General features: G+C 34.5%; 1 protein-coding gene and 1 pseudogene across 1 annotated transcript in view; one reads left to right on the top strand and one right to left on the bottom strand.

Moving 5' to 3' along the window:
• Nucleotides 1-25,365, top strand: part of LOC150078292 (DALR anticodon-binding domain-containing protein 3-like) — a 325,092-nt gene that overhangs the window by 51,807 nt on the left and 247,920 nt on the right. Inside the window, exon 6 of the mRNA XM_090385185.1 lies at nucleotides 11,574-11,690. Coding sequence (XP_090241311.1) covers nucleotides 11,574-11,690 — 117 coding nt within the window. The remainder of the gene's footprint in view (nucleotides 1-11,573; nucleotides 11,691-25,365) is intronic.
• On the bottom strand, nucleotides 21,412-22,370 carry LOC150078293 (retinol dehydrogenase 14 pseudogene; annotated as a pseudogene).

Raw genomic sequence — 25,365 nt, forward strand, 5'->3', positions numbered from 1 at the left:
CTAAAATCATTTCATCACCTCACACTGAAATTTCTTTCTAATGAATATTGCTCAGAATTAATTTAAAAGAACATTATCTGTTCAAATAAGTTCTGCTACACTTTTTCAACACAAAAGTTTGTAATTTAAGTTTTCATCATCATCATGAACTTGATCTGGCTTAGGTCTTTTAAGACCTGTTCCATTGTAGCTCTTAGACGTGGTCTTGATCTTGGCATCGTCATTGTCTTGTTTGACCCACATCTCTCTTGTCTGTAGGTTTGTAGTTAAAGGCTAATTTTGGGATTCAGTTTGGGTTCATTCTTTCTATGTGGCTGATCCATTTTTTCTGATACCGTTTTATGTTATTTACTATGTTATCTACTTTTAATTTCTCACAAATATCTAGATTTCTTTGATGATGTAGTCTTGTAAAGCGTAATAATGGTCTTAAAAATCTCATTTGTTTTGCTTCTAGTTTTTGTGCATCTTTCTTATTTATTACCCAAGTCTCACAGCTGTAGAAGAGGGCTCATTTTGAAGCGAAGTTTATTATATTTTTGTAGTTCAGTGTGGATGTCTTTCCCTTCATTTGATATTAAATTTCCTAAATAGGTGAAATCAGATATTTGTGATATTATTTTGTCATCAATAACAATTTTGACTCTCTGTATACTTTTTCCACATAATCCCATTGATTTTGTTTTTGAGGTGGAGATTTTCATCCTGTACTTTTTGCCTGTTTTATTCAGTTCATTAACTCTATCTGTAGTTCATCTTCCGATTTTGCAATTATAACTTAATCATCAGCATATAATATAATTTGGATTTTATTTTTATTTTGACTTAAATCAATAATAAATAAATATAATTACAGAAAGTACTACAAAAAGTAAATAAATGTGTACAGAGGTTATATTTCTTTGGAAGCATAGCTGTATTGTTAAAGTTTTAATAAATCACATGTTCTAAAATAAAATGATTTAACAATTTTCACACATCAATATATTAATATTTGTTTTTGATGTATAGCTTTATATTTTGATGAATTAACACAAATGTAATTTTAGTGCACTCTAAATTTTTGTAATTTTTCATCACGGTAAGTTTTTCAATTAGGTTACTAATTCTGAAACTTTTCTTGCAGAGCCAGTAAACTGCTTATAGGGATGTTTCTAGAGTGAAGGGACTAGAAATAATGAAAACACAGGGGCCTCTTTTGTTATTGTCCCATATCTGCTTTTCCTGTGTTTTCTTCAATTTGAGCATTTTTATTTGGGGGATTGGGGTTGTAAGTATCAGCGCAAAGATTTACCTTGCTACTTAGAACCTTTCTAGTGAGGAGAATTAGACATGCAGTTGGTTAATGGTATGATTCAAGGTTGCACTTGCACTCTTCTTGAGGGTTCTAATGAGAAGTGGCACATTCCAAGAGTGATCTTAAAGGACAACAGATTACTTATTAGTTAAGTACTTGAAAGGATGTGACAGAAGCAATGTACAAAAGGCTAGCAATGATACAATGTGTTTCAGTAATTATATGGGATGTATCAGGGAATAAATAATGAAAGAATACAAAGCTCAAAATGCTTACATAGTATTGTTAGAAGTTTTGTTAATAAAATGGATGAATTTGAGTTCTGATTAGATCTCAGATGCTAATATATTAGGATTAATTGAGACTTTGTCCAATACAATATTTCAAGATAAAACTCATCAAGAGGAGATGAGGGAGAGTTATTGTTTCTGATAAAAACTACTTAAATTTAGTAAGTTATACTTTGATTCAGGTAGGATTACCAGATATTTTGAGATTAATGTAGGACAAAAGTAGGACATTTTGTCCAAAAAAAAGATGCTTTTTATATATATGATATATTATTTTAATGTGGGTAAATTACAGTTTACAGGCCGACCGGGCTAGCCTGGGTAAAGTACCTGCCTGGCACCCCAAAGGTTGTGGGTTTGAGTCCTGCCTCGGGCTTGGATCACAGTAAAAAATGCAAAAACTTTGGGAGGTGCATTATGGCCACAGAAGCTGCTGCACCAACTAACAAAAAAAAAAAAAAAAAAAACAGTTTACAGAAAATCTTATATTTGATTAGAATAATGTAAATATAGATGATATTGAGAATTTAAAAAATATAAATATTCAATATAGTTTCTTATTATTATTAACTCAGGATTTTTTTAAATAGCTACCTTTATTTTTTCGTTTCAACCGGTGAAAATATGTACACTTCTAAATATTAATAGAAAAATTAGAATGCAACGAAATTAAATGGAACTGACAATTGGAAAAATTTCTGTTTTGAAAAAATTCCAAAAACTATCCATATTACTGGAGTCAGGTACAGTACTTACTAGTCTGTGCAAAATGACCTTAGCTATTGAAGCATGTTAAACACAATACTGCTACTACAAGATTACTCACAAGTAATGGGAGGATGCTATGAGGGACGCTGTTTGAATGCAATGTAAGCAGAGTTCTTAGCAGGTTAAATAGTTGTAAGTGCGGCAATTATTTCTTGTTTGGACATTATTTTTCATTGTCCGGAAAATTCCAGACAGTAATCAAAATCGCTGCCGGACTTCCTTAAACAATGGACATGTCCAGGAAAAACCAAACTTCTGGTAAAGATTCAGGAGACCATAGAGTCTGTGTGGTGTGAGATATTTAGTTGTAAAGGAAAGTTGGGAGAGTTGCTGTACACTATGTTATAGTGACGAGCATGATAAGAGCTGTGGAACTTGCAGTGACAGTTCAATTTACCACAAAAGGAAAGTTGGGAGAGTTGCTGTACACTGTTATAGTGACGAGCATGATAAGAGCTGTGGAACTTGCAGTGACAGTTCAATTTACCACATTAATTGGAAATCATGAGTTGTCCACTCGACCTGTGGAGCAAATTTTCTGAATCAACAAGCCACAGAAAGTACAAGAGGCAGGAATGTTCCTAATCTGATCATCACCAGTAACCCAAATGATAACACTTTTAGGTAAGCAGCAAACTCGTAGTCACATTATTTAAAACCCTTTCTCACCAAACAGTGCAACATGCCATATTATGTTTAAGAAGGTTGTTGTTCTCTTTTGAAATAAAATACCTAGTTAGTAAGAAGAGAGGAAAAGTCCTTGCAGTGAATAGTTAAAAAAACGATAATAGGTTCTGTGGAACAACTGCACCCTTGATTCAGAAAGAAATATAGATTCAAGTATTTTAATTAAATAAAATTTAAATGTCATAGTGACCATATAGGTTTTCGGCAGACACATATCTCAAATGCTAGGTTTCAAAATAATATGTTGTAATAACTGTTAAAAGGACAGTTAACAAAAAGACACTGAATCATGTGCATTTTCAATTTTAGAATAGCTCCCCTTAGTTGACCTAGGCATATTAATTTATACACTTCTTTAGAACAATTTGGCGTGTTTAGTAGAGAATGGTAACTTCAGTTTCATAAACATAATACTTTCATATTAGATTATACAGTTAACTTAATGGTAGTCACCAGAATTAAATTTATAAGCAAATTAACCTTTGATAGCTGGAGTGAAGAACTGATTTTAGACATTTTAAACATTTTAACTTTTTTGCATTTTTAGTACACATTTCAGTTGAAGCATTTGGAACTTTAAGTCTTTAAACATATGGTTTCTATCTTGTTCTTAACCTTAATCTTCTATGACATTGTGGCATTTAAAAAGTTCATGGCCTGAGTATTTTTTTTTTATGAAAACTCCAAACACGAGAGCTATTAGAACCTATAGTACTTAGTACTGTGCAGGGGTTGGAGGTTGAGAAGATGAAAGAAGATATTTGTAGACATTAGACTTGAACTTCTGTAGATTGTAATTATTAGGAAATATGTATGAGGGAAGGTTATTCCAGAAAACAGAAGTATTGAGGAAGAAGAAAAGTTGGTTCTGTGAGTTTGAAGTTGGAGAGTAAAAGGAAGTTGAGTGGGCATGTGTTCGGACTGCTTTGAAAGATAGAGCAGAGATTATAGAAGCCAATTCAGAAGAACAGTGCCTTTGAATCAATGAATGTGGACCAGTTTCTCTCTGACCAGAGAGAAAACCTGGATACCAAATTACTAAAAACAGTTGGCAAACCATACAGTGGAAGCTTATTTAGAAGACTTATGCCAAACATGATCAAAAGCATTTGAAATGTCAAGAGCAACTACTTGAGTTTCACCAAACTTTTCCATTGAATTTGTCCATAAATGGGTAATATAAGCCAGAATATCACCAGTGGATTGACACTGATGGAATCCATACTGGCGATTGTTGATCAGATGGAAAGTTTCTAGATTGTTTAAGAGTTGGCAGTTGATTGATTTCTCCATTACTTTGGACAGAGTAGAAGTAATTGCAATGGGACGATAATTGGATGGGAGTGATTTGTCAACCCTTTTTAGGAACTGGCTGAGTATGAGCAAATTTCCAAGCAGAAGGAAAAACACCATTGGAATAAGAAAGTGAAAATAGGCAACACAGAACAGGAGTAAATTCAAAAGCACAGGTTTTGAAAACAAGTGGGGAAATACCATCAGGACCTGCAGCTTTTGTAGCATCAAGATTGTTCAAAATCCTTCTGACATCTTTGTGGCAGAAGATCACACCAGACATTGAATGGAGCATACTGGAAATGGTGGGAGATATTTTACCAAGATCATTAATAAATGAGTTGTAAGTAAAATAGGATGCTAGCAGGTCAGCTTTTTCCTTGGTTGAAGTGGCAATAGAACCATCTGGTTTTGACAGAGGGGGGAACAGAAACGGGCAAAAAGTTGCTGCCAATAGCTTTGGCAAGAGACCAGAATGCTCAGCCACCATTTGGACAAGAAGTAAGTTTTCTGCCCATAGCCTGTTTGAAATCTAGTTTGGACTGATTAATAACTGCTTTACAATTGTTGCAAGCTGTGGTGCAGGCAGAAAATGAAACTGAAGGTTTGGAAACAAGCCAATTACGATATACAACATTCTTCTCTTGAACAACCTTAGCACATTTATTGGAAAACCAAGGTTTAGATGAAGGACGAGATTTTAAGGTGGAGTGTGGAATAAAGGATTCCATCCCTAGAAGAATAATTTCACTGACATGATCTGAGCAAATGTTGACATCAGAAGTTTTGAAATAGTAATCCGACCAAGGAAAGTGTTTATTTGAGGAGTCTGATAACATTTTACTTTTCGACATAGTTCACTTTGGAGTCAATATATTTTGCCAATGATGCTGCAATGTGTGGTGGAGAAAGTTTTCTTTTGGGCCTCCAGAAATGCACCCACTGCAGCAATGATGCCTTAAGAAACATAAGCAATCAATAGTGTTATCATTTAAACTTGATCTAATTTTGGTACATAATTTAATTAGCAGCAGGAAACATCCTTTTAGATTCTGTGCTGGTTGGTGTATTGTACTGAGATAGTTGTGGACGAGTTGCCATTCCCCCCCCCCCCCTCTTTATTCCTCATCTTCAAAAAAATCTTATTTTCTTTTTGACTTTTTAGGGCACTATATCCGTATTAATGAAAGAAAGGGATTGATGTTTAAGCTTAGTGAGGAAACCAAATCTGAGATGTGGGGGTTATTTATTAATTTTTATTTCCCTGTACCTTAGTATTGCCATCACTGGCCATGTTATGATTTTCCTACAGTAGCTCTCCTTAAGCACTAAGCCCCATAAACATCAGAATTTGCAGGGAGCTGAGGGATTTTTCCATAGTTTCTCATGAGCAATGACACAAATATTATAAAACAAAAGTCATTTATCATAAAAAGCTTCTTACAAGTATATACATAATTGGTATTCATTTACATCTAATCTATTAATTTTTCTCATTTAATCTGTTAATACATGCTATCATTTCCATAGTATTTTCTCTCAATTAACAATATCAACTCTCTAAGCCCCATAAACATCAGAATTTGCAGCTGCAAACACTAAACTAATTCAGTCTTAATCACTTCCTCATATGGCCACTTCCTGAATTACGCAAGGGTTGCATTCCGCGGAACTCTACCTAAATCGGATTTTACGTAATTCAGAATTTCCCCCATGCTTGTGCAGCACTTGCAGCTGTGCTCGCTGAATTGATTGAATCAAAAAAGAAATGTTCGACAAACATAAATAGAATTATTTATTGTATTTATTCAATTTTTGTATCTTGTGCACAGGAAAAATTACAGAAGCATGCAATTTAAAAAATTTCAAAATTATAAAATTACAAAAAAAAAGAGAGGAGACGGTCATAATGTCAGTAAGTTTTACCTCTCGATCATCGTTGCCAGAATTGAAGTCTTCAGCTGATAAGTAAGCTGCTGCGGAGGTTCCGGGCTGTGGAGATTTAGAAGGGGTCAGCTGCTCAACCTTACGAAAGAACATATTAATAAATGGCTGGACGGCGGCTTTTCTTTTCATTGTCGATTTCTTTTTAGCAAGCAAGCATATCATTCACTCCTATTAACTTTTAAGAATCGTTTGCTGTCAAGGAACTATCTTAAACCTCGCCATTGCCGATGCAATTTCACGAATGCCATTACCATCTCTCTCTTGTGATGAAGTGTCTCGGCTCCTTATTTGGTTCATCTTGAGCTTCATCAGCATTTTCTTCTTTCACTATCGTTGCCTGCAAGTCAATTATTTCTCCGTTACATAATTCCTTCTCTTCTTCCTCTATTAACTCCTCCGTGTCTTTGGCATCCACCTCCAGCTGAAGTAGGTTTGCAACCTTTACAGTGTTATCTGTAACCTCTTCATGATTTAACTTTTTCAAATCCTTCAAAGCCTTTTACGTGCCATGGGCATATTTTCTTGCATGTGTCATTTAAACAACTTTTAGTAATTTCCGCCCAGGTCTTATTAATGTTTATGATGGCGTGGTAAATATTGTAAGATTTCCAAAAGTCTCTTAATGTAAAATTTTCTTCAGCCTCTACTGCAGATGATGCCTGAGCAAACGTTGTGTCTAAATAGTATGTTTTAAATTTGAAATAACACCCTGATCCATAGGTTGGATGAATAAAGTCGTGTTTGGAAGTAGAAATATGACTCTCACGTTCCAATTGAAATCATCTAGATGCGTAGGATGTCCAGGAGCAAAGTCTAATAGAAGCAAAATCTTGAAATTAATGTCGTTGTCTTTACAATACTTTTCAATCTTGGGAGTGAAGCAGCATTTAAACCAATCCTCAAAGAGAGATATTGTTATCCATGCTCTCAGGTTCGATCGGAAATTCACGGGTAGGGTGGCTTTATTGATGCCCTTAAATGCACAGGGATTTCCAGAATGGTACACAAGCAGTGGTTTTAATCTGTAATCTCCTGCTGCATTAACCCCAAGCAAGAGCATGGCCCTATCTTTTGACACCTTGAAACCTGGCGTTCTCTTTTCCTCTTTGGCAATGCAGGCGCCTCCGTAGCCAGGCGGGAAGGAGCAACAGTGCGTAGCACACGCTTCTTGATTAGACTGGGGTTTGAGCCCTTTTTGAAGCCTTGAAACCTGGAATCGTCTTTTTCTGTTTGGCAGTGTATGTTCGATCCGGCATTTTTTTCCAATACAGAGCAGTCTCGTCAACATTAAAAATTGGCTGCGTTGAATAGCCCCCCTTCAATAATTTTTTCCAACACATCACAGAATTTCTCTGCAGCTGCAGAATCACCACTGGCGACTTCACCACATACTTTAATGTTTTGGAAACAAGCATGATGCTTGAACCTATTAAACCACCCATTGCTTGCCACGAAGTTGGCTTGGAGTTTGCCGTGCTTATCTTAATATCTTCATAAATTCTTGTTGCTTTTGCATGAATGGTCATTAGACTCAGGGGCACTCGCTTCTGAAACTGATTTTCCATCCATATTATTAATAGCTTTTCCATCTTCAATATAGCACCTGAATGCTTTTTTGTTATCACTGTTGATCTTAAGTGCATTGATCCTTTGACATGTTCTTTTATACGCACACTGTCCTTTAAAATAGTATTCTCTATTGAAGCAGCGAGACCTAATTCCCATGGAACAGATGACAAACTTTGTCCTACTTCGTAATTAATCATCTTCATTTCTAAATCAGTTTTGTTTTGTTTCCTAGTACTGCCACCACTTACACTTTCCATTGGTCGCTTTCCCTTCATCATTGTTATAAGTAAATAGGAATGAAGAGAAGTTTCTGAAAATATGTTTTTTATATGATTTAAGATTTCAGTGAAGGGGAACACGTTTCACCATAATAACTTAAAAATCCACAAAATTGCAGTCATTGGTATTACCACAAATGCAATAAGATCGAATTTACTACCCATTTATAATAGATTATGCTAACAGAAAAGCCCAATAAACTGTAAAGTGCAAATTGTTTTTAGTGACCTCCAGAAATGTTTTAGAAAAATATCACAAAGGCGTTCAAAATTGATTCTTATAATGGCACATATGATAACAATGAAAGTGTACTGCAGTTTCCATTATAAATATGACCTTTTAGAGAGATAAATAGCTTAGTAATATAGCAAAATTTGCAACTTTCGAGGACTTGGAACGAATTACAAAAAAAAAACAAAAAACAATGTTTTATTGGGTTCACATTACGATATTTTCACAATACCTCCATTTATTCCTACAGATGCAAAATACATCTCCATATTTTTTTCAGTTTGCACTGGCTGGCAAAAACTTACGTAAAGTCGAGAATTACGTAAGTTGGGCAGTTCCTATGTTTGTCTTAATCAGCATTATCAGTTCTCTTCACAACAGCAATCCATAAGCTGACTTAATATTAAAAATTTCATATATCTCTCTCTCTCTCTCTCTTAATTTAGCAATATCAGTTTTCTTTACAACTTCAACCAATAAACCAACTCATTACTAAACATTTCTGTAAATTTCTCGTAATTTCTTTAACTTAATTCTTACCTTAAAATAATTACAGTTTTATCTAAGCACCCTTTTCAATACAACACAGTTCAGAAGACTTAACTCCTTCCTTCTCTTTTACAGTGGGATTCCTTTGTGCAGATTCCTGCCACAGAGTGCAGTGAAGTCTTTCTTCTTAGTTGAATTCTGCCCTTAAGCTCTTCCAGTACTGTCTTATTTTGGGACCAGTTCTTTGTTAATACTGAAGGAAATTACCACATCAATAGTAGAAGTTAGGGCACTATCTGACTGGCTTGTTACTCAGCTTCTGGATTAACTTCTAGCACAGGAACATGCCTGGCAGAACTCTTCACTATATAGCGGGACACTCCCAGAATTGGACCCCAAACTGAACCCAGAACTACCACTGCATGTCTGCAACCCCTCCAAACAACAACTACAACCCACTATTTTGGCGCGAGAACCTTATTTATTTCCTTTTCATTTATTTATCTCTGCCTACCTAATTTAAACTTGACCCAATCACAGCATTATTCTTTAAACTCACTCTTCTTCTTTTGGTGGGAAAAACAGAATGCTTTTCCCACACAATGAAACTCTTTCACCTTTTACCTCTAGATCATCTGTTGACAATACATTTGAACTGCTCCATACTGATGCCCCTTCCAAAAATGCACTAAGTGTCGCATCCTCAAGTAGCAGTATAATAGAGGGAATAAACTATTGTTCAGAAGCTTTTAATTTTAACCCTTCCACACCTGCCATGCCATTGTTTACCATATTCTTTAAGTGCCCTACTCCCACTAATGGAAATATTTCTGTGATGATGTTTTCGTTATTCCTTAAGTGCCTTACTTCTACACAGTAAATATTTCTTACTAAGAGAAATATATTTGTAACGTTTTGTCTTAGTTTCATGATGTTTTCAGCTTTCCGTTGCATTTGTATTGTGTATAACAATCCCTCTGTTACACATTCTGTAATATTAATGATTTATTGTTGTCGATTTTATAATCTTTATGTGAATAAATCATAAACAATTATTTTTTAAATTAGGTATTTTTGTATCAATACTGGTATTTCAAATCCTGAAAAAAAAAATGACCAGGATCCTGGAATCCCGGTATTGTAAGCCCTATCCATGAACTCTGGCAGCCTATCTGCACTGCTTAGAAAACTTCATATCTGGCTGTACAATTATCCCCAGGTTTTTTTAATTCTCCACTACCCTGAGTGTTGTTCCTCATAATTGGTATTTCTGGGATTACTGCTACTCATACGCGGTATTTAGCATTTGTCAATGTTAAACTTCAGTTGCCACCTCTCAGTCCATCTGCCCAACTTTTCTAGATTCTGTTATGCAGTAGCTTACTGTCATTAACAACTCTGTTAACTATCTTATCTTCTGAAAATGTGGATATTAAGCCTGATAAATATATTATTATTGATAAATATAGAAAACTGCACTTCATGGACTAATAACATTAGTCCATGAAGTGCAGTGCCCATTGATTACCACTCTTCATCTCCCACTCAACCATCCTTTTATCTATAGGTACAACTTACCCATAATCCCATTCTGCTCCAATTTGTACAGCAGTCTTCCACGTGCAACAATATCAAAAGATTTCCTGAAATCCAAGTATATGATATCAAAATTATTTTTTGCATCCAGTTCCTTTGTGACCACACATTGGTCAGACAAGACTTCCCCTTAGCAAACCCATGCTGTGTCTGAACTATTATTGCAGTCTTGTCTAGATGATCCTGTAATGCTTCTTTAACCAGTGATTCCATTATTTTCTGGAACAGAAGTTAAACCAACAGGTCTGTAATTACTCATGTCAACCTTTGATCTCTTTTTGTGAATTTGAGATTCCTTTGCACATCTCCGGTCTGTGGGGTCCTCCTCTGAGTCCAAGGATGCTCTCATAATTATGGCTGAGGGTTTGCTTACTTCCTTTGCTGTTTCCTTTAATATAACTGGATAGGTCCCATCCACTCGAGATGCCTTTCTTATGTGTAACTTCGACATCTCTGCCACTTTTCTCTCAGTTATTACAAAATCATTTAGCTTCCAGTTAAGAGTTTGATAAGCTTCTGGCACTTTCCTACAGAATTCCTCATATGTGAATATAGATGCAAAATACTCATTCAGCTATCTGAGCAGGATCATCATCAGTCGAACCATTCATATCAAGTGACCAATCTGATTCTCACCTTTCTTCTAGAGTTTACATAACTAAAGAAGTCTTTGCTGTTTTTCTTTGCATTCTTTGCTAAAAATTTTTTGTAATCTGCCTTCACTTGCCAGAACTTGTATTGAACTTTCTCAAAGCTTTATATACTGTGACAAACTATACAACTGGTTTTGTTCTTTGGCTAAAAGTCTTGCAAATGTAATTGAATTATGGAATGTATTTAAAGGAAAAACCTCTTTAAATATAGAGCAGAGGAAATAAGATTGAATAAAATGGATACTTTGATATAAGAATAGACTTATTTTAAGACCAGTTATTTGATATCTTAGTAACTGATTTTAACTAGCCAAGAGGAGCTTATTAAATAATAAAATATTTTATAAATATGTATACAGTCAGAAAATATTTATTAGAAAATATATATTAATATTATTATTGCTGCAGGAATTTTGTTTGATTTAAATAAAAATTATGTATATGCAGTTTGTGATTCTTATTTTAATTTTTCAGTTCCAAGGATACAGTTTTATGCCATTGAAATAGCAAGAAATCGGGAAGGCTACAATGATATGATAAGACAAAAATTTAAACCAACTCCTAGGCAGTCTGACAGAAATAAGGCTGAAAGTAAATCCTGATACCTTTTTAAGAATGTTAAAAAAATTATATAACTCATGTCTTAATGACATCAAAACTTTTCCTTTGCTGCATCAATATTTTTGGTAATATATTGTGAGAGTGCATGTGTGTGTGTATAAATACATAGCAGTAGAACCTGTATGCTGAGTCTAAATGCAGTTGATCACATGCTAAGAAAAATGGAGGGAAAAAAAAAAGAGAAATTAATAAAAATTAGAAAATGATGTGATTTTATTTTATTGTAAGGGTTCATGTTTGGATAATATTTATCAAAGCATGGTGTGGTGGAGTTAGTATTTGTTGATTTTAATTGAATATTTTTTTCATAATTAGGTATTTGTTAAAATAGTTTTAATAAATGCTGATTTGGACATACTGCTGTTAAGAACAGTGATCCTTTTCTCTAGTCCTTTCTGGTAATATTAAAAAAGATTAATGACAAAAAATAATTGTGTGTAAGAACCTTTGATTTTTTAATACTTTTCTGATACTTATACCAAATGAACTATTAAATGCATTTCTTAAAAGATATATATTTTTATCTGGTGTTTGATTTTGATTCTTATTTTAAAAACAGCATAAAATATTTTGTTCTGAAATTTGTCTTTATTGGAATTACTGTTTTCTCTTAAAATTCTGAAACTGCAATGCAGTTTTCCTTGAATATTTCAGTAAATGAGTAATTTAAAACTGTACTCACCTTCCTTAATACACAGAGTTGGTTGAATAGATACTTATATTTCAAATTACTTAACTATAGTGGTTCCCAACTTTTTTTTTTACATAACTGCAAATCTATTACAAAATATTTATTCCTTTAATTCCTAATAAATTTTTCTTTAATGGTCATGCAATATTAAGCTTTCAAATATAGGAACTTTAAAAATTTATTAATAAGTATTTGTTATCTGCAAAGCCGCTTAAAAATGTTTAATTTTTATAAAACTTAGAGGGATTGGCAGAACACACATTGTCAAATTTTATCAGGCTCGTGTGTGTGTGTGTGCGCGCGTGTGTGCGCGCGCGCATGCACGCATTAGAAATCACATAAAAACTGTGGTTGATAGCGTTATTTGTTTCATTGAAGCAATATATGGAACTGTTACTTCCATTTTTGCCTAATGCCTAAATATTGCAAAAACTGTATCACAGAATCTTCATAAAGAACCTGTACATTTATATTTTCATCAAAATTTGGAAAATAAAATTAAATTTCTGCTTTCTTTTTAAATAATTAAAAAAGTTACTATTTTTAAAATAGTAAACTGATATAGTGCTATTTTACTTTCATATAAATCTCTATGTTAGCACCAGCATTTCTGGTTAGTGGGTTCAGCTGATATGATGTGACTTTCTTCATTTTTGTTTGTCATCAGTTGTTTACATTGATGCTAATAATACTTACTTCATGCTAATAATACTCAGTACTTAATTTATCATCAGTGTTTTGCTTATATATGAAGAAATAAACTACTGTTTGTATTATATTGTGAATGGATGGTGTGGACTTCCCCCTTCTCCCCTCTCTCGACGTATCAGACTAAGGTTTTTGGATGTTGAATAGTTGGTTAGAGTAGTAGTTTGGATGTTGTTTGTATTATATTGTGAATGGATGGTGTGGACCTTCTCCCCTCTCTCTCGACATATCAGACTAAGGTTTTTGGATGTTGAGTAGTGGCTGGCTTTCAGTGAATATTAGTTGATTTTCATTTTCCTTCAAAAGAATTGTATGCTCACTGAAAAAAATTACCTGCCTAAGAAGTAATGAGGGAACATTACAGCTTAATTTTTATTTATTTTGTTTTATTTAATTTTTTCTCAGTATATATATTCTCTTGAGTACATGTATTCTCTACAATACATGTCTCCCATTTTGAGAACAAAGAGGAAATACCTTTAAAAAGAAATCTTCATTCTGGTGTTTAAAAAAAGCCATTTACAGCTTTCTCAAGATCATCATCACTTGAAAAATTGATGTCCATACATTGATTTTTCAGATTTATGAAAAGGAATTAATCACTTGGGGGCCAGGTCTGGAATGTAGGGCAGGTGATTTAACTCCTGGAATTCTCAACCCCTCAGAGCAGCAATTGCTTGTGTACAGGAACATTGTCATAAAGAAACCTTGTGCCAATTTTCCTCTTCTCTGTTCCTTTATGACTCCATTATATAGTCTACTGCACAGACACTTTTGAAACACCTTGTATATCCTATCACAGATTGGAAATGCAAATCAAACAATTGTTTAATTTGAAATGCTGCTGAACAGTAGTGGCAAAAAAAATATAAATTATTGAATAGGCAAATGAATGAAAGTACAAATGTCTCACTGAGCTCTCAAATTGTTTGGTTGTTAACATGAGGTCTCAGTATTACAATATTGTCTTAATGCTACAGAACTGGATTACTTCTCTAAATGAGAAGTATAATGCCACTTATTCATACAAGGGGTTTCCGAAAAGTAAGGTAACACATTTTTTCTCTCGATGATGTTTAATAATACGAAGTTGAAATTACACACCAAGAAATAAGTGAATATGCACAAAGTCTCCAGTTTTATTGATGCATTTGCCCCAACGATGGATCAGTTTATCAATACCAGCACCGAAGAAATCCGTGGTGAAATGCTTTCCTGAAAGGTGTTTCTTCAGAGGGCTGAACAAATGGAAGTCTGAAGGTGCTAAGTCTGGGCTGTGGGGGGGGAGATAGTTTCCCAACGATTACGGCGCAACCACTCACGAGTGGTGTGGAGTTGTGTTGTTGTGTAACAAAATCACGCCGCTTGTCAGGAGTGCAGGTTGTTTGCATCGAATGTTGGCTTTCAGTTTTTCCAATGTACAGTAAAGCTGGGCATTGATTGTTCCTCCCTTTGGCAAGAAATCCACCAACAGAATGCCTTGGTGATCCCAGAACACTGTGGCCATGACTTTTCAGACAATGGGAACAGTTTTGAATTTTTTGCGCACAGGAGATTGTGGATGTTTCCAGGTCATGGAGTCTTGTTTGCTTTCCGGGATAAAGTGATGAACCCACAATTCGTCTGCTGTGACTATGCGAGCGAGAAAATCCTCTCCTTTATTGCTGTATCACAACAGGTTCTCCAGACACATCCCCATCTGTTTTGCTTTGTCCTCCTCTGACAATTGTCGGGGCACCCAGCAGCAGCACGCCTTTCAAAAGCCAGGGACAATGTGAACAATTTCATGAACAGTCGACTTATTCATGTTCACTATTAGTGCAATTTCATGCAGTTTCACTCGCCTGTTTTCAAGAATGATGCCCTTAATGCGCGAAATGTTGTCTTCTGTCTTGCTCGATGAAGGCCTGCCTGCCCGCCCGATGTCGATCTTCAATGTCAACATATCCCACTTTAAATTCATTGCGCCAAAAATACATCTGCTTCTTTGTCATCGCCTTTTCGCCATACACAGCAACCAGTTCATGGTGAATGTCACTTAGTAAGACCCTTTTGCTTGCAAAAAGTGAATAACTTCACGAACACCTGTTTTGGACCACACTTGCATGGTAGCTGCCGTTTTGCAACTGGAATCTGCTGTGAGGCAACAATACCGCAGTACTGCACTGGCGGTCTTTTTGAATGTTATTAACGGGTCTATCTGTCCATTGCATTTCAGCTCATTTCCTTTCACCATTATTAAGAAAAAAAATTTGTTACCTTACTTTTCAGAAATCCCTCGTAGTATGGTATCATCCTCCATTTTTAATAATTGGGGAATAGGTATCCCATCAGTGCAACTCTTGACTAACCAGTAATTTAACTCATGAGATGAGAGACAATTTGAATGAGATTAGTGCCTTTAAAAAAAGTTTTCTATTTTTATTTGGCTTTCTTGTTTTATAAAAAAATTGATATTAAGTCCTATAATATAAATTATTATTATTTGAACAAGTTCAGAGAATTTGATAACTTAGATTTGGAAACTTTGTCCTCTAAACCTTGATGGCAAGAAAATGCAAAATTTTATGGAATTTGAAATTTAAAATAAAAATTTTTTTTTAAACTCATGATGTGAGTTAAATTATCACTGAGTTGTCATGCATTGCATTGATATAGTGCATAGTCTCCTGCTGATGAAGTACCAGTAAGCCCTGAAAGAGTCATATGGAGTGGAGGGTAACCACATTAGGAATAAGTAGTATTATAAACAGAGTTTATTTTGAGGATACTCAGGTACAGTGATGGGTTGTGCTTTACTCACCAACATTTTCACAGTTAGCTCCGTCAATAGTGCATGCAGGCACAACAAACTGTGATCAGTGGTATTTGATAGTTTTGTGAAATGTTACACTGCTGAGCAAGTGCATTTTCTTCTTTTAACTGCAAATTGGAAATAAAAATTTTATTAACTTATCCCCATTTTCTTAAACTAACCAGACGTAACAGTTTCATTAACATAAGTTGGGTTAGGGAAAGTAATATATGATATTTTTTAATCATCTAGATCAACATGCTCCTTTTTTTAGTGTAGCCAACTTGGAATGTAATGTGCTTATTCAATCATCACCTGATTCATGATTGGAACAAATCATTCAAATCACATGATCCGGCTCATTTTTTGACAACACCTTTTTAAGTGATATATTCATGCAGGCAATTTTTAATTTTACCACCGTGTTAAAGATGCATGCATATTTTTTCATTTGAAACCATCTGCCCCTGAGATCCATCTTCAATCCTAGAAAAAGCCAAAAGTTTCAAGTATTTTTTGCAGGGAGGATGATGTGATATAATTTCCTTTTCTTGCATGTTGTTGGATTTCCTTTTCTTGCATATATGACATTTCATTACGTATGCATATGCATGCTATAATGAAAAAATGTCCACTGGCTGTTTCTTCGTGAAATGTTACTTCATTGTCAGCATAGTTGTGTTGTGGTACTGCACGTTGGTACAGGATGCTTAACTGGGCAAAAAATTGTCATCACCACTTTACCATCACTGGATATCCTGCCTTTTAAAAATGCCTTATTTTATGTATTTATATTTTTATGATAATTCTAATCATGAAAGGTATTAGAACCCATAGTACTATATGTGAGTTGAAGGTTGAGAAGACAAGCTGTTTGTTGATATTGGATCTGAATTTTTATAGATTGGAATTTTCTGGTAATGGATAGGAAGGCTAGTCTAAATAACACAAGCTGAAGGTTAAATTAGGAAGAAGGAAAGTTAATTTGGAGTTGAACTGCGAATGGATATAAATTATGTGTTTCTTCAGCCTGATTTCAAAGAAAGATGGGTGCCAATTCTGAAAATGGCTGTAGAAAAGACATTCAGCAGAAATTGAACATCTCTAATGATGGGACTGGTGTGAGTTTTTAAGTGAGGAATCATCACTTAACTTGCTTGTGCTCTTTTTCATTGAGTCTGGGAGTTTAACTGAAGTTTCAGGTCCACCCCAGTTTCATGGCATGGCAACAAATTTCTGTGGAGTTATTGGCTGTTTAGATGAAAAGTAGCAGAGCAAAAGAGAAAACATAGTTTTTTTTGATTCAGAGGAAGCAGTATTTGTGATATTCTTATGCCAAGAAAGCATAGAAGTTAGGTTTATTCTCAGGAAAGAGTTAGTCTAGATAAACTATGTTGAAGATGAGCACAGGAATAGGACCATTTTGTGAGAAATAAGACAGGAATGGGTTTAGAACAACTGAAATTAACTACTCACTAGAGAATTATCTGGAGATCTGCATTTGAGGAACTGTGATGGACATTGATGAAGTTGTAGCTGTTTTTGAACAGGAAGGATCGTTGAACTGGAAAGTGGAATGTAGTGTGCTATTATCATAAAAACCGTAGACAGGATTTCTAGTCACTGGAAGGCCAAGTAAATTTTACATGGAAAGTTATAGAAGAGTATTGTACAAGTTAGGGCAATGACTGCAGTTTTATGTATATAGCTATGAGCAAACTAAGTTCACTATGAAATGTATCAATACTTATTCTTAACATTTTCAAAATTGAGTGTGGATTAATGGCTTGTTTATATCTGTTGTGAGTGTAAGTAAAGTCAGAAAATGGAGTTGAAGATTTGGATACAAGTCAATTTCAACATGCTATTATTATTATTATAATTAGCGTATGGTGCAAGGAAGCCTGAGGCTTTTGCTGCACCAGCCAAATTTCTGAGTTACCCCTGAGAGAGAAATAGAAGGGAATCACCAAGAAACAGAAGAATGATGATATCCAGCTCAAGACCCTGGGTGTGCCAAGCCCATACTCACCAGATGTGAGCCCCTACTGGGGAAACCCCGGTGGACTGGAAAACAATGGAGGCCAGTGTGATTTTGGCCATAAACACTTGTACAAGGCCACTAGAAGTTTTCCCCGGTAAGAATTTTTGACCCAGTCTACCTCTGGATTTAATGCCTTCCTTCTACTATTAATATAAGGAAAGAAATGTTTGCTGCATTTCTTGGCATTCTTTGCCAGAGACTTCAGATACTGCAGAAATGAATGATCACAGGTTATCAGACTTGCACTGAGGAGTGCCTAGTTATCCACTAATGAAGAAGCAATAATCCTTGAAACGGCCATCTGAATAATTACGTACATTATAAATATCAATCAAAGACAACTAAGGGCGGAGGGACATGAGGACCATTTCTGTGCATTAAACTCAAAATGGGGGGCAATGTTTCAAAGAGAATTTTCCTTAATGATCAATTTGCACAGAAAAGGATTAGAAAAATTAGTTAAATTAAGCATTCCATTATGTTTCACTCTTTTTTGTACATTATTTTGTTTTCATAGGTAGTCTTTTTTATTATTATTATGGCTGGGCGACCTCAAAAGTTGAAGCAACTAGGCCTCTCTCTGGACCATTTAGAGAATCTGATAGTAATATAATTTGTCTTTGAGAGAAGTGCTATTTATTTGAAGTCTAAGATCGTTGCAAATTGTGGTAATTTGCTTCTCAGTATGAGATGTCTGTATTTATGGAAAATTTATTTGGCGTTCCTTTGCTATGTACAATAATCATACATTTTTATTAAATGCACATTTAATGTTATAGAGACATCTCTAACATTTTTTTAATGTTATTTCAACTGCTGGATTATGACATGCATATCATTTTCTGTTTAGAGCCTGGAAGTTCCCTGAATTGGGAAAGCTCTTTTTGCACTTAGTAATAAATTTACCACTTGAAAATGATCAGTAAGAATTGCTGCCTCTTTCAGCTAGAGACATGAGCATTTTGAAACAGAAACAGTTTAGAAAGGCCAAAAAATTAAAATATTTATATAGCATTGGTGTAAGGGAGAGGAGAACATAAAAATATTGCAAATTCCATTGTTATAAGAAACTATTGATTAAAATGTATTATAGTGACTTTTGATTCTTTTTGTATAATTAAGTTAAAAAAAAAAAAGTCCATGAGATACAGTCTCTGATCACCCATAACTAAAGATATATGGGGTATTGAAAAGTTCATAACCTCGCCACGAAGCAGTGGACATCTCTTTGAGTGTGTATTTTTCAATATAGTTTCTTCATAGTATAGACTTATTAGTTTGATCTGTTGAAACAGTAATTGTTATTCATTTGGAATCCCAAAAGATTGATTGCCCATCACCTTTCCAGTTGATTAAACTGTTTGTACCTTCTTTGGGGACAATGACCTTGGATGTTTCCAAGTTCGCTGTGGATGTTTGTCCATGGTTACAAACCTTTCCGAAAAAATTTATGGGTCTGCTTTGTAATGTGCCAACAATTCCAAGGAAGTTTTGCACCAACTGTGCTTTTAATCAGGAATCAAAAGCTGTAGGACCCAACTTGTGGAAACCTTTGATAAACCCAATTCCTTTGTCAGAAAGGTTTGCACCCATTCATGAGATCACTATAGTCTGCATTACCTACAAGATTGTGAGGGTAACAAAGGGGGGGGGTCCTTTTACTAAGAAAGGCTTAAATTCTGCAAATTGCAGTGTCTGGAGACTAGGCACCTGCGAGGTGATCTGATTGAGGTGTATAAGATCTTGAATGTGGGTTGAGCAGGCTCAATGCTGATGGGATTCTTCCTCTTGCTCAGATTACAAACCTGAGGGGGGAATAAATTCAAATTGAGGAAAGACAGTTGTAGAATAGATGTGCAGAAATTTGCCTTTAGCCAGCAGGTAGTTGATTGCTGGAATAAACTTCCACCTGTTGTTGTGGGAGTTGATAGCTTAAATAGATTCAAGGAAAAACTGGACAAACGTTTAGAGCAAATGGAGGTGTGAAATGGGATTTTTTTTTTGGTTGATGTGTATAAGCTTGCTTCCTTGCCTCTACTAATGCCTAATGGAATGAAAATCAATGCTATAACCATTGGTACTACACCAATATTTTCTTGAAAACTAGTCATTGTTTATCACCTAGTATGAGGGTCATTTTCAATACATCCCCCACCCCATTCAAATTCTAGTGCTCATTTTTTCACCATAGCATATGATGGAGTAGATGTACAGCACAATGTTCAAATTTGAGCATTATCTGAAAAAAAAAATAACATAAGTTCAGTGAGTTCTCAAGCACAACAAAGTTCTGAACCTGTATTTTTGCATTTGTTTACGAAAAGAATTAGATAATCAAACAAGCTTATATTCACAATTTTATTGTCACTATTTCTATATAAGGCTTTTCACTTTTCAATATCTTCTTGTAAAAGCAAATCAGACTGCAGTGCATTTTATGAGAAAGTTGCATGTGTTCTAAGATTAATCATTGCCTGAGGCCAACTAACTCAGCACTAGAAAGAATTTCTCTACTCAGTAAGTCTTGCACACATCATTACCAACTTGTAATCAAGAAGTTTGTAAATCTATATTTATTTGACATGAGTTTCATCATTACTTCATAAATGTTTATTTATACATGTTAGTGTATGACTATTTACTTTTCTACTTTATAATTATTAAAGTACCGGTCTACTGATTTTATCATTAACATAATTTATTTTTATTATAAATTTATTATATTAAAATTATAAATATTTATATTTATTATAAATTTTCACAGCCCACTTAGTTATGAGACTGCTCCAGCATCAATTAGGCCACCTCGTGTAATAAACAGTAATAAGTCGGAGACTTAAAGATAACGAATTACTTTGTTTGCTTCATGTTAACATGACAAAATTGGAAACAAATATCTAATTTGTTCAAAATAAATGATATAAATATTCGAATACCGATATTTATAAATAAAGGAATGCCAAATTACATATGAAATAATCATGTTTCATTATTTAACTTGTATTTCTCACAAAGAGAAATACAGTAGGGATACAAATCAAGCTGGCAACAGTCTCACATCTCTATACTCTCCACTGTAATCTTATATATTACAATAAGCTCTATTTTAGTGATAGTTAACTGTTGCTGTTCTTACATATATTTTTAAAAATATTAATTTCAGTACATCCTGTTTTAGCCTATTCATTATCCTGAGGGATTTGTGACGTGTTAATATCTCGTGCCCATGCAACTAGTCTTATACCACTGCTATTTTAAAATATTACACAGAGATTCACAATGATTCTGTTTCAAATGCATTTCAAAAATGATATGCACTGCATAATACTTTTAATAGTATCGCTTCCAGCAATTCAACATTTCATTTCAATGTGAAAGACCTCTGAAAGAAACCTATATACAGCCCTGACATTTTTAATTATCATAACCAACTTTCTAATAAATACTTATTGGTTCAATCAGATTTCACTCCACACAGAGTTTCACTAATTTCCCACGGTTTATGTGCAACCGTTTCCTCCTCTGCAATTTCACAGAGTGGTTCTTCTCGACAGTTGCGATAATATTTTCCCGATTCATTATCGAGTTCTTCTGAAGTGGCACATTTGAGTATAGTCTGACATCCTTGATATGGGGTCCGAACAAACAGAAGGGCCAGAGGGAAAAGAAGTACCATCTTTATCCATGGAATTTTTATATGACGACCTAAATTGGTCCACACATGACCCGGACTTAAGAGGTATACATTGACTCTACAGCCTGTTAATCGGCGATTGAGTTCTTGTGCAAATAATGCAGTGGCGAGTTTGCTGTTATTATAAACCATTTGTTTATCGTAGCTTTTCTCGGAATTTAAGTCATCAAAATTAATAGAGGCCTTTTTATATAAAGCTGATGTAATTATTATTACCCGACTTGGCGACGAATGTTTTAAAATATCTAATAATAAGACTGTTAGTAAGAAGTGGCCTAAGTGGTTGACCCCCATCTGCATCTCAAAACCATCTTCTGTTAACATATAAGGACACTGAAAAATTCCAGCATTGTTTATCAAAACATCCAGCCTTTGCTCGGACTGTAAAAAATCGTCAACAAATCTGCGTATTGATTTCAAAGAAGCCAAGTCAAGGTGTTTAATCACCAATTCTCCTTTCAACGTATAACGTCGTATATCCTCAACAGCCTGCTGCGCTTTGGAAACATCTCGGCATGCAAGGATTACACGAGCCTCGCGTTTTGCTAATTCTTTCGCAGTTGCTTTACCAATTCCAGAATTTGCACCAGTTATAATAACAGTTTTGCCTTTCATTGATCTTTTACTACGACATTTTCCCCACATATAAATACGCCATTGTCGAATTATAACGATGCTTAAGAACGCAGCAATACAAACACCAGCAATGTGAGAAGCCATGCCTATATTCTTATATTAAACCATCTTAGCACATTTTTCAGAAAACTACAATGGTTTAGCATGAGAGTGTATGCTGGAGTGAAGGATTTCATCTCTACAAGAATAATTTCACTGACATGATCCGAAAAGTATTGGGATTAGAAGATTTAAAACACTAGTCTAACTAAGACAAAATGGAATAGAAATCATGGAAATTATCCCATTTCACACTTCTATAATTCCAAATGACACACTGCTTATGAATGAGCATAGGGCTGAGAAGAGAACACAAAGTTGTGATCTGAGGTACCTAGAAGACAACTAACATTAAATGTATACTTTGAAGGATGATTGTTGATGAGGAAAAGGTCAAGGGTATTAGGATTGTAATATAATATAATATACTAGTAGGTAATTGAATAAGTTGTCTGTGGTCATTAGTAATAGCAGAAGCTTCACTAACTCTACCTTCTGGGTCCGTACGACTAGAAAATTGGAGCCAGCTAGAGTTGTGAATGTTGAAATTATCAAGGAAAATTTTCACTATTTTAAGAAAGGTAGAGTGTAGAAAATTGTGCTTCAAAGAAAGTTAAACATTTCTGAGTGTTATGTAGAGTTGGAAGAGGGAACAAACAAATTTGAGTGAATGTGGTAAAGAGATTTTAAGTCAAAGGAGGCCAAAAATATGAAATCAATCTTGTGAATTTTAACAAAATAGGATAGTATATGCTATTAAGAAGTATTTTTTGGAATTTTAAATTTTAGAAATATTATATTTTATTTTATATTTTATATTTAATTCTCTTACTTGAGATTTTTTTCTTCAGGAATGGCTGCATTCGGGTGAGATGTAATTAGAATAGTATTGAAATGAAATAAACTAGTAAGAGGACGAAGGAATAAAAGCAAGCTTTGATCCTAAATCTATACATGGGAAAATAATAGAAGTGTAAAGGGAGCTTTTCATTTATTATATCTTCAAAGGGAAGCAAACACGTGTTGTAGGCTGTATTTATAGCTGGCATGCTCCATTGCTGTATTTCAAAAGCATGATGAGGGTGTTTGAGTAGCCAAAAGGAGGAGAAGTAGGATAGAAAGAAAATTCCCACCCCCCTCATATTACACTAATAGTCTGGGAATTTGAAGAATTTAGAGATTTAGAACAGCTTAAAGGATTTTTTTGGAGAGAGAATATGAAAAGGTTTCACTCAGAAATCCGGGTGTGTGACTACCTGTCCTGTTAGTAGAGGTTCTGGGGGGGGGGTTATGTTTTGTTATTAAATTTAAACTTATAGGATATTAGGTTTAAATCCCATTCCTCAGAGATTATTATTGGTCTATGTATGTTTATTGATCTGTTTGTTAATCTTATTGCTGGAGTCTCACTGGTTTCCAACTTAAATTTTGTGTCTTGTTTGTCTATTATTATAGTGGTCTATTATTATTATATTATTTCAAAAGATGGGTAAATAGTTCCGAATTGGGTGAGCAACCAATTCGGAACTATTTTTTTTTTGTGCAGTCTATTTTTTTATTATTATCTGAGGCTACTTTTAAATTGCTTTTGTGCTTTATAATTCTCGTACGTAACGATGTTCTCGTACTGCCTATATATATGCAATCACAGTATGGTGTGCAAGGAATTGCATAGACTACGTTTGTTTGTTTGTTGCCTGAAATCTTTGTTTTTTTTTTTTTTTGTTAGTTGAATTTTTCAGGTATGCCCATAGTTTCTTGGAGCTGCCAAACTACACAAGTTGTCTGCCCAACATGTCTAATAAAGTTTTAAGACTTTAGGATTTCCATAATGTTTTTTTACACTATGACAAGGAATATCAGTGTGTATATATGCATAAGTGGATGGAATCATAGTATGAATAATTTGGACGTGGGATTGAGCTAACTGATTGATATTCTAACAGAAAAAGTAATTAGGGCTTGACAGAGAAATGCCAGGTGGGAAGGAGCAGCAGTGCGTAGCACACACTTCTTGATTAGACCGGGGTTCGAGCCCATCACCACCAAATACGGAGGATGCGGAAAGGTCAGGGAATGACCACCGCATATTCCCAGAGCAATATGGCCTTAGTTGCTAATGCTCCTAAAAACCAAATAACAAACAACAAACAACAGAGAAATGGACATTATTGAGATTAGAGCCAAAAGACAAGTAGATCGTGAAAGGAGTTAGGATTCTTTTTATAAATAGTTTAGATAGTGAGAACATGTGAGAGACACTTTCATAAATAGGTTATAGAGAATAGATTCACATTTTGGATGCCCTTGCATTGTATCATATTTAGGTTCAGGCATTAGTAGGAGCTTCATTTGCTTTAATTCTGTATTATTGGCAGTTTAATTTCTGTAAGTTTTTAAATTTAATTTCTGGAATTTTGTTGAGCTACTTTCATTAATATATTTTTTTAAATGTAACTTCTTACTTTTTTGTGCTTTGTTGAGCTTAAATTCTTAATTTTCCATAGCAGCTTAATTTTAATTATCTGCTTAACTACTGTACTTTTTTAAAAATTTGACTATTGAAACATTTTGTAAAGCTAATTCTGTAATATTTTGTAAGTTAAGTTCTTACTATAATAATGGTACCTACAAGATCTGCTTCAGGTACTTTGTCCAGATACATCATGACTCAGACAGAAATGGATGTGGGTAGTTCCTCTGTGCATTGCATGTATTCCAAAGTCATTCTATGATGAATGTCTTTCATGTGTCACAAGTAAGGAGTATACTGAACTAAAACTTGATGCATTGTTAGATGAAATTTGAACCACTGAAGAATCAAATGGATGCCCTAGAGCTGAAATTCAAGTGTTTACTGATTTGATTTGTCAGGTGATGCACACCCAATTCAGACCTCAGGGGAGAGTGAGTGTGGACTGCTGTGGTTCAAAAGGAGTTAGTTTTATTTGTTGAGTGAATCGATTTTCAGGGAAACAGGAAACATTTTTTGTAATTTTGTAGACTAGAACCAGTGTACATCTGCTAGCTAAAATTGAT

Source organism: Mastigoproctus giganteus, chromosome 11 (genome assembly GCF_048544385.1).
Source record: "Mastigoproctus giganteus isolate SK-2022 chromosome 11, ASM4854438v1, whole genome shotgun sequence".
NCBI lineage: Eukaryota > Metazoa > Arthropoda > Arachnida > Uropygi > Thelyphonidae > Mastigoproctus > Mastigoproctus giganteus.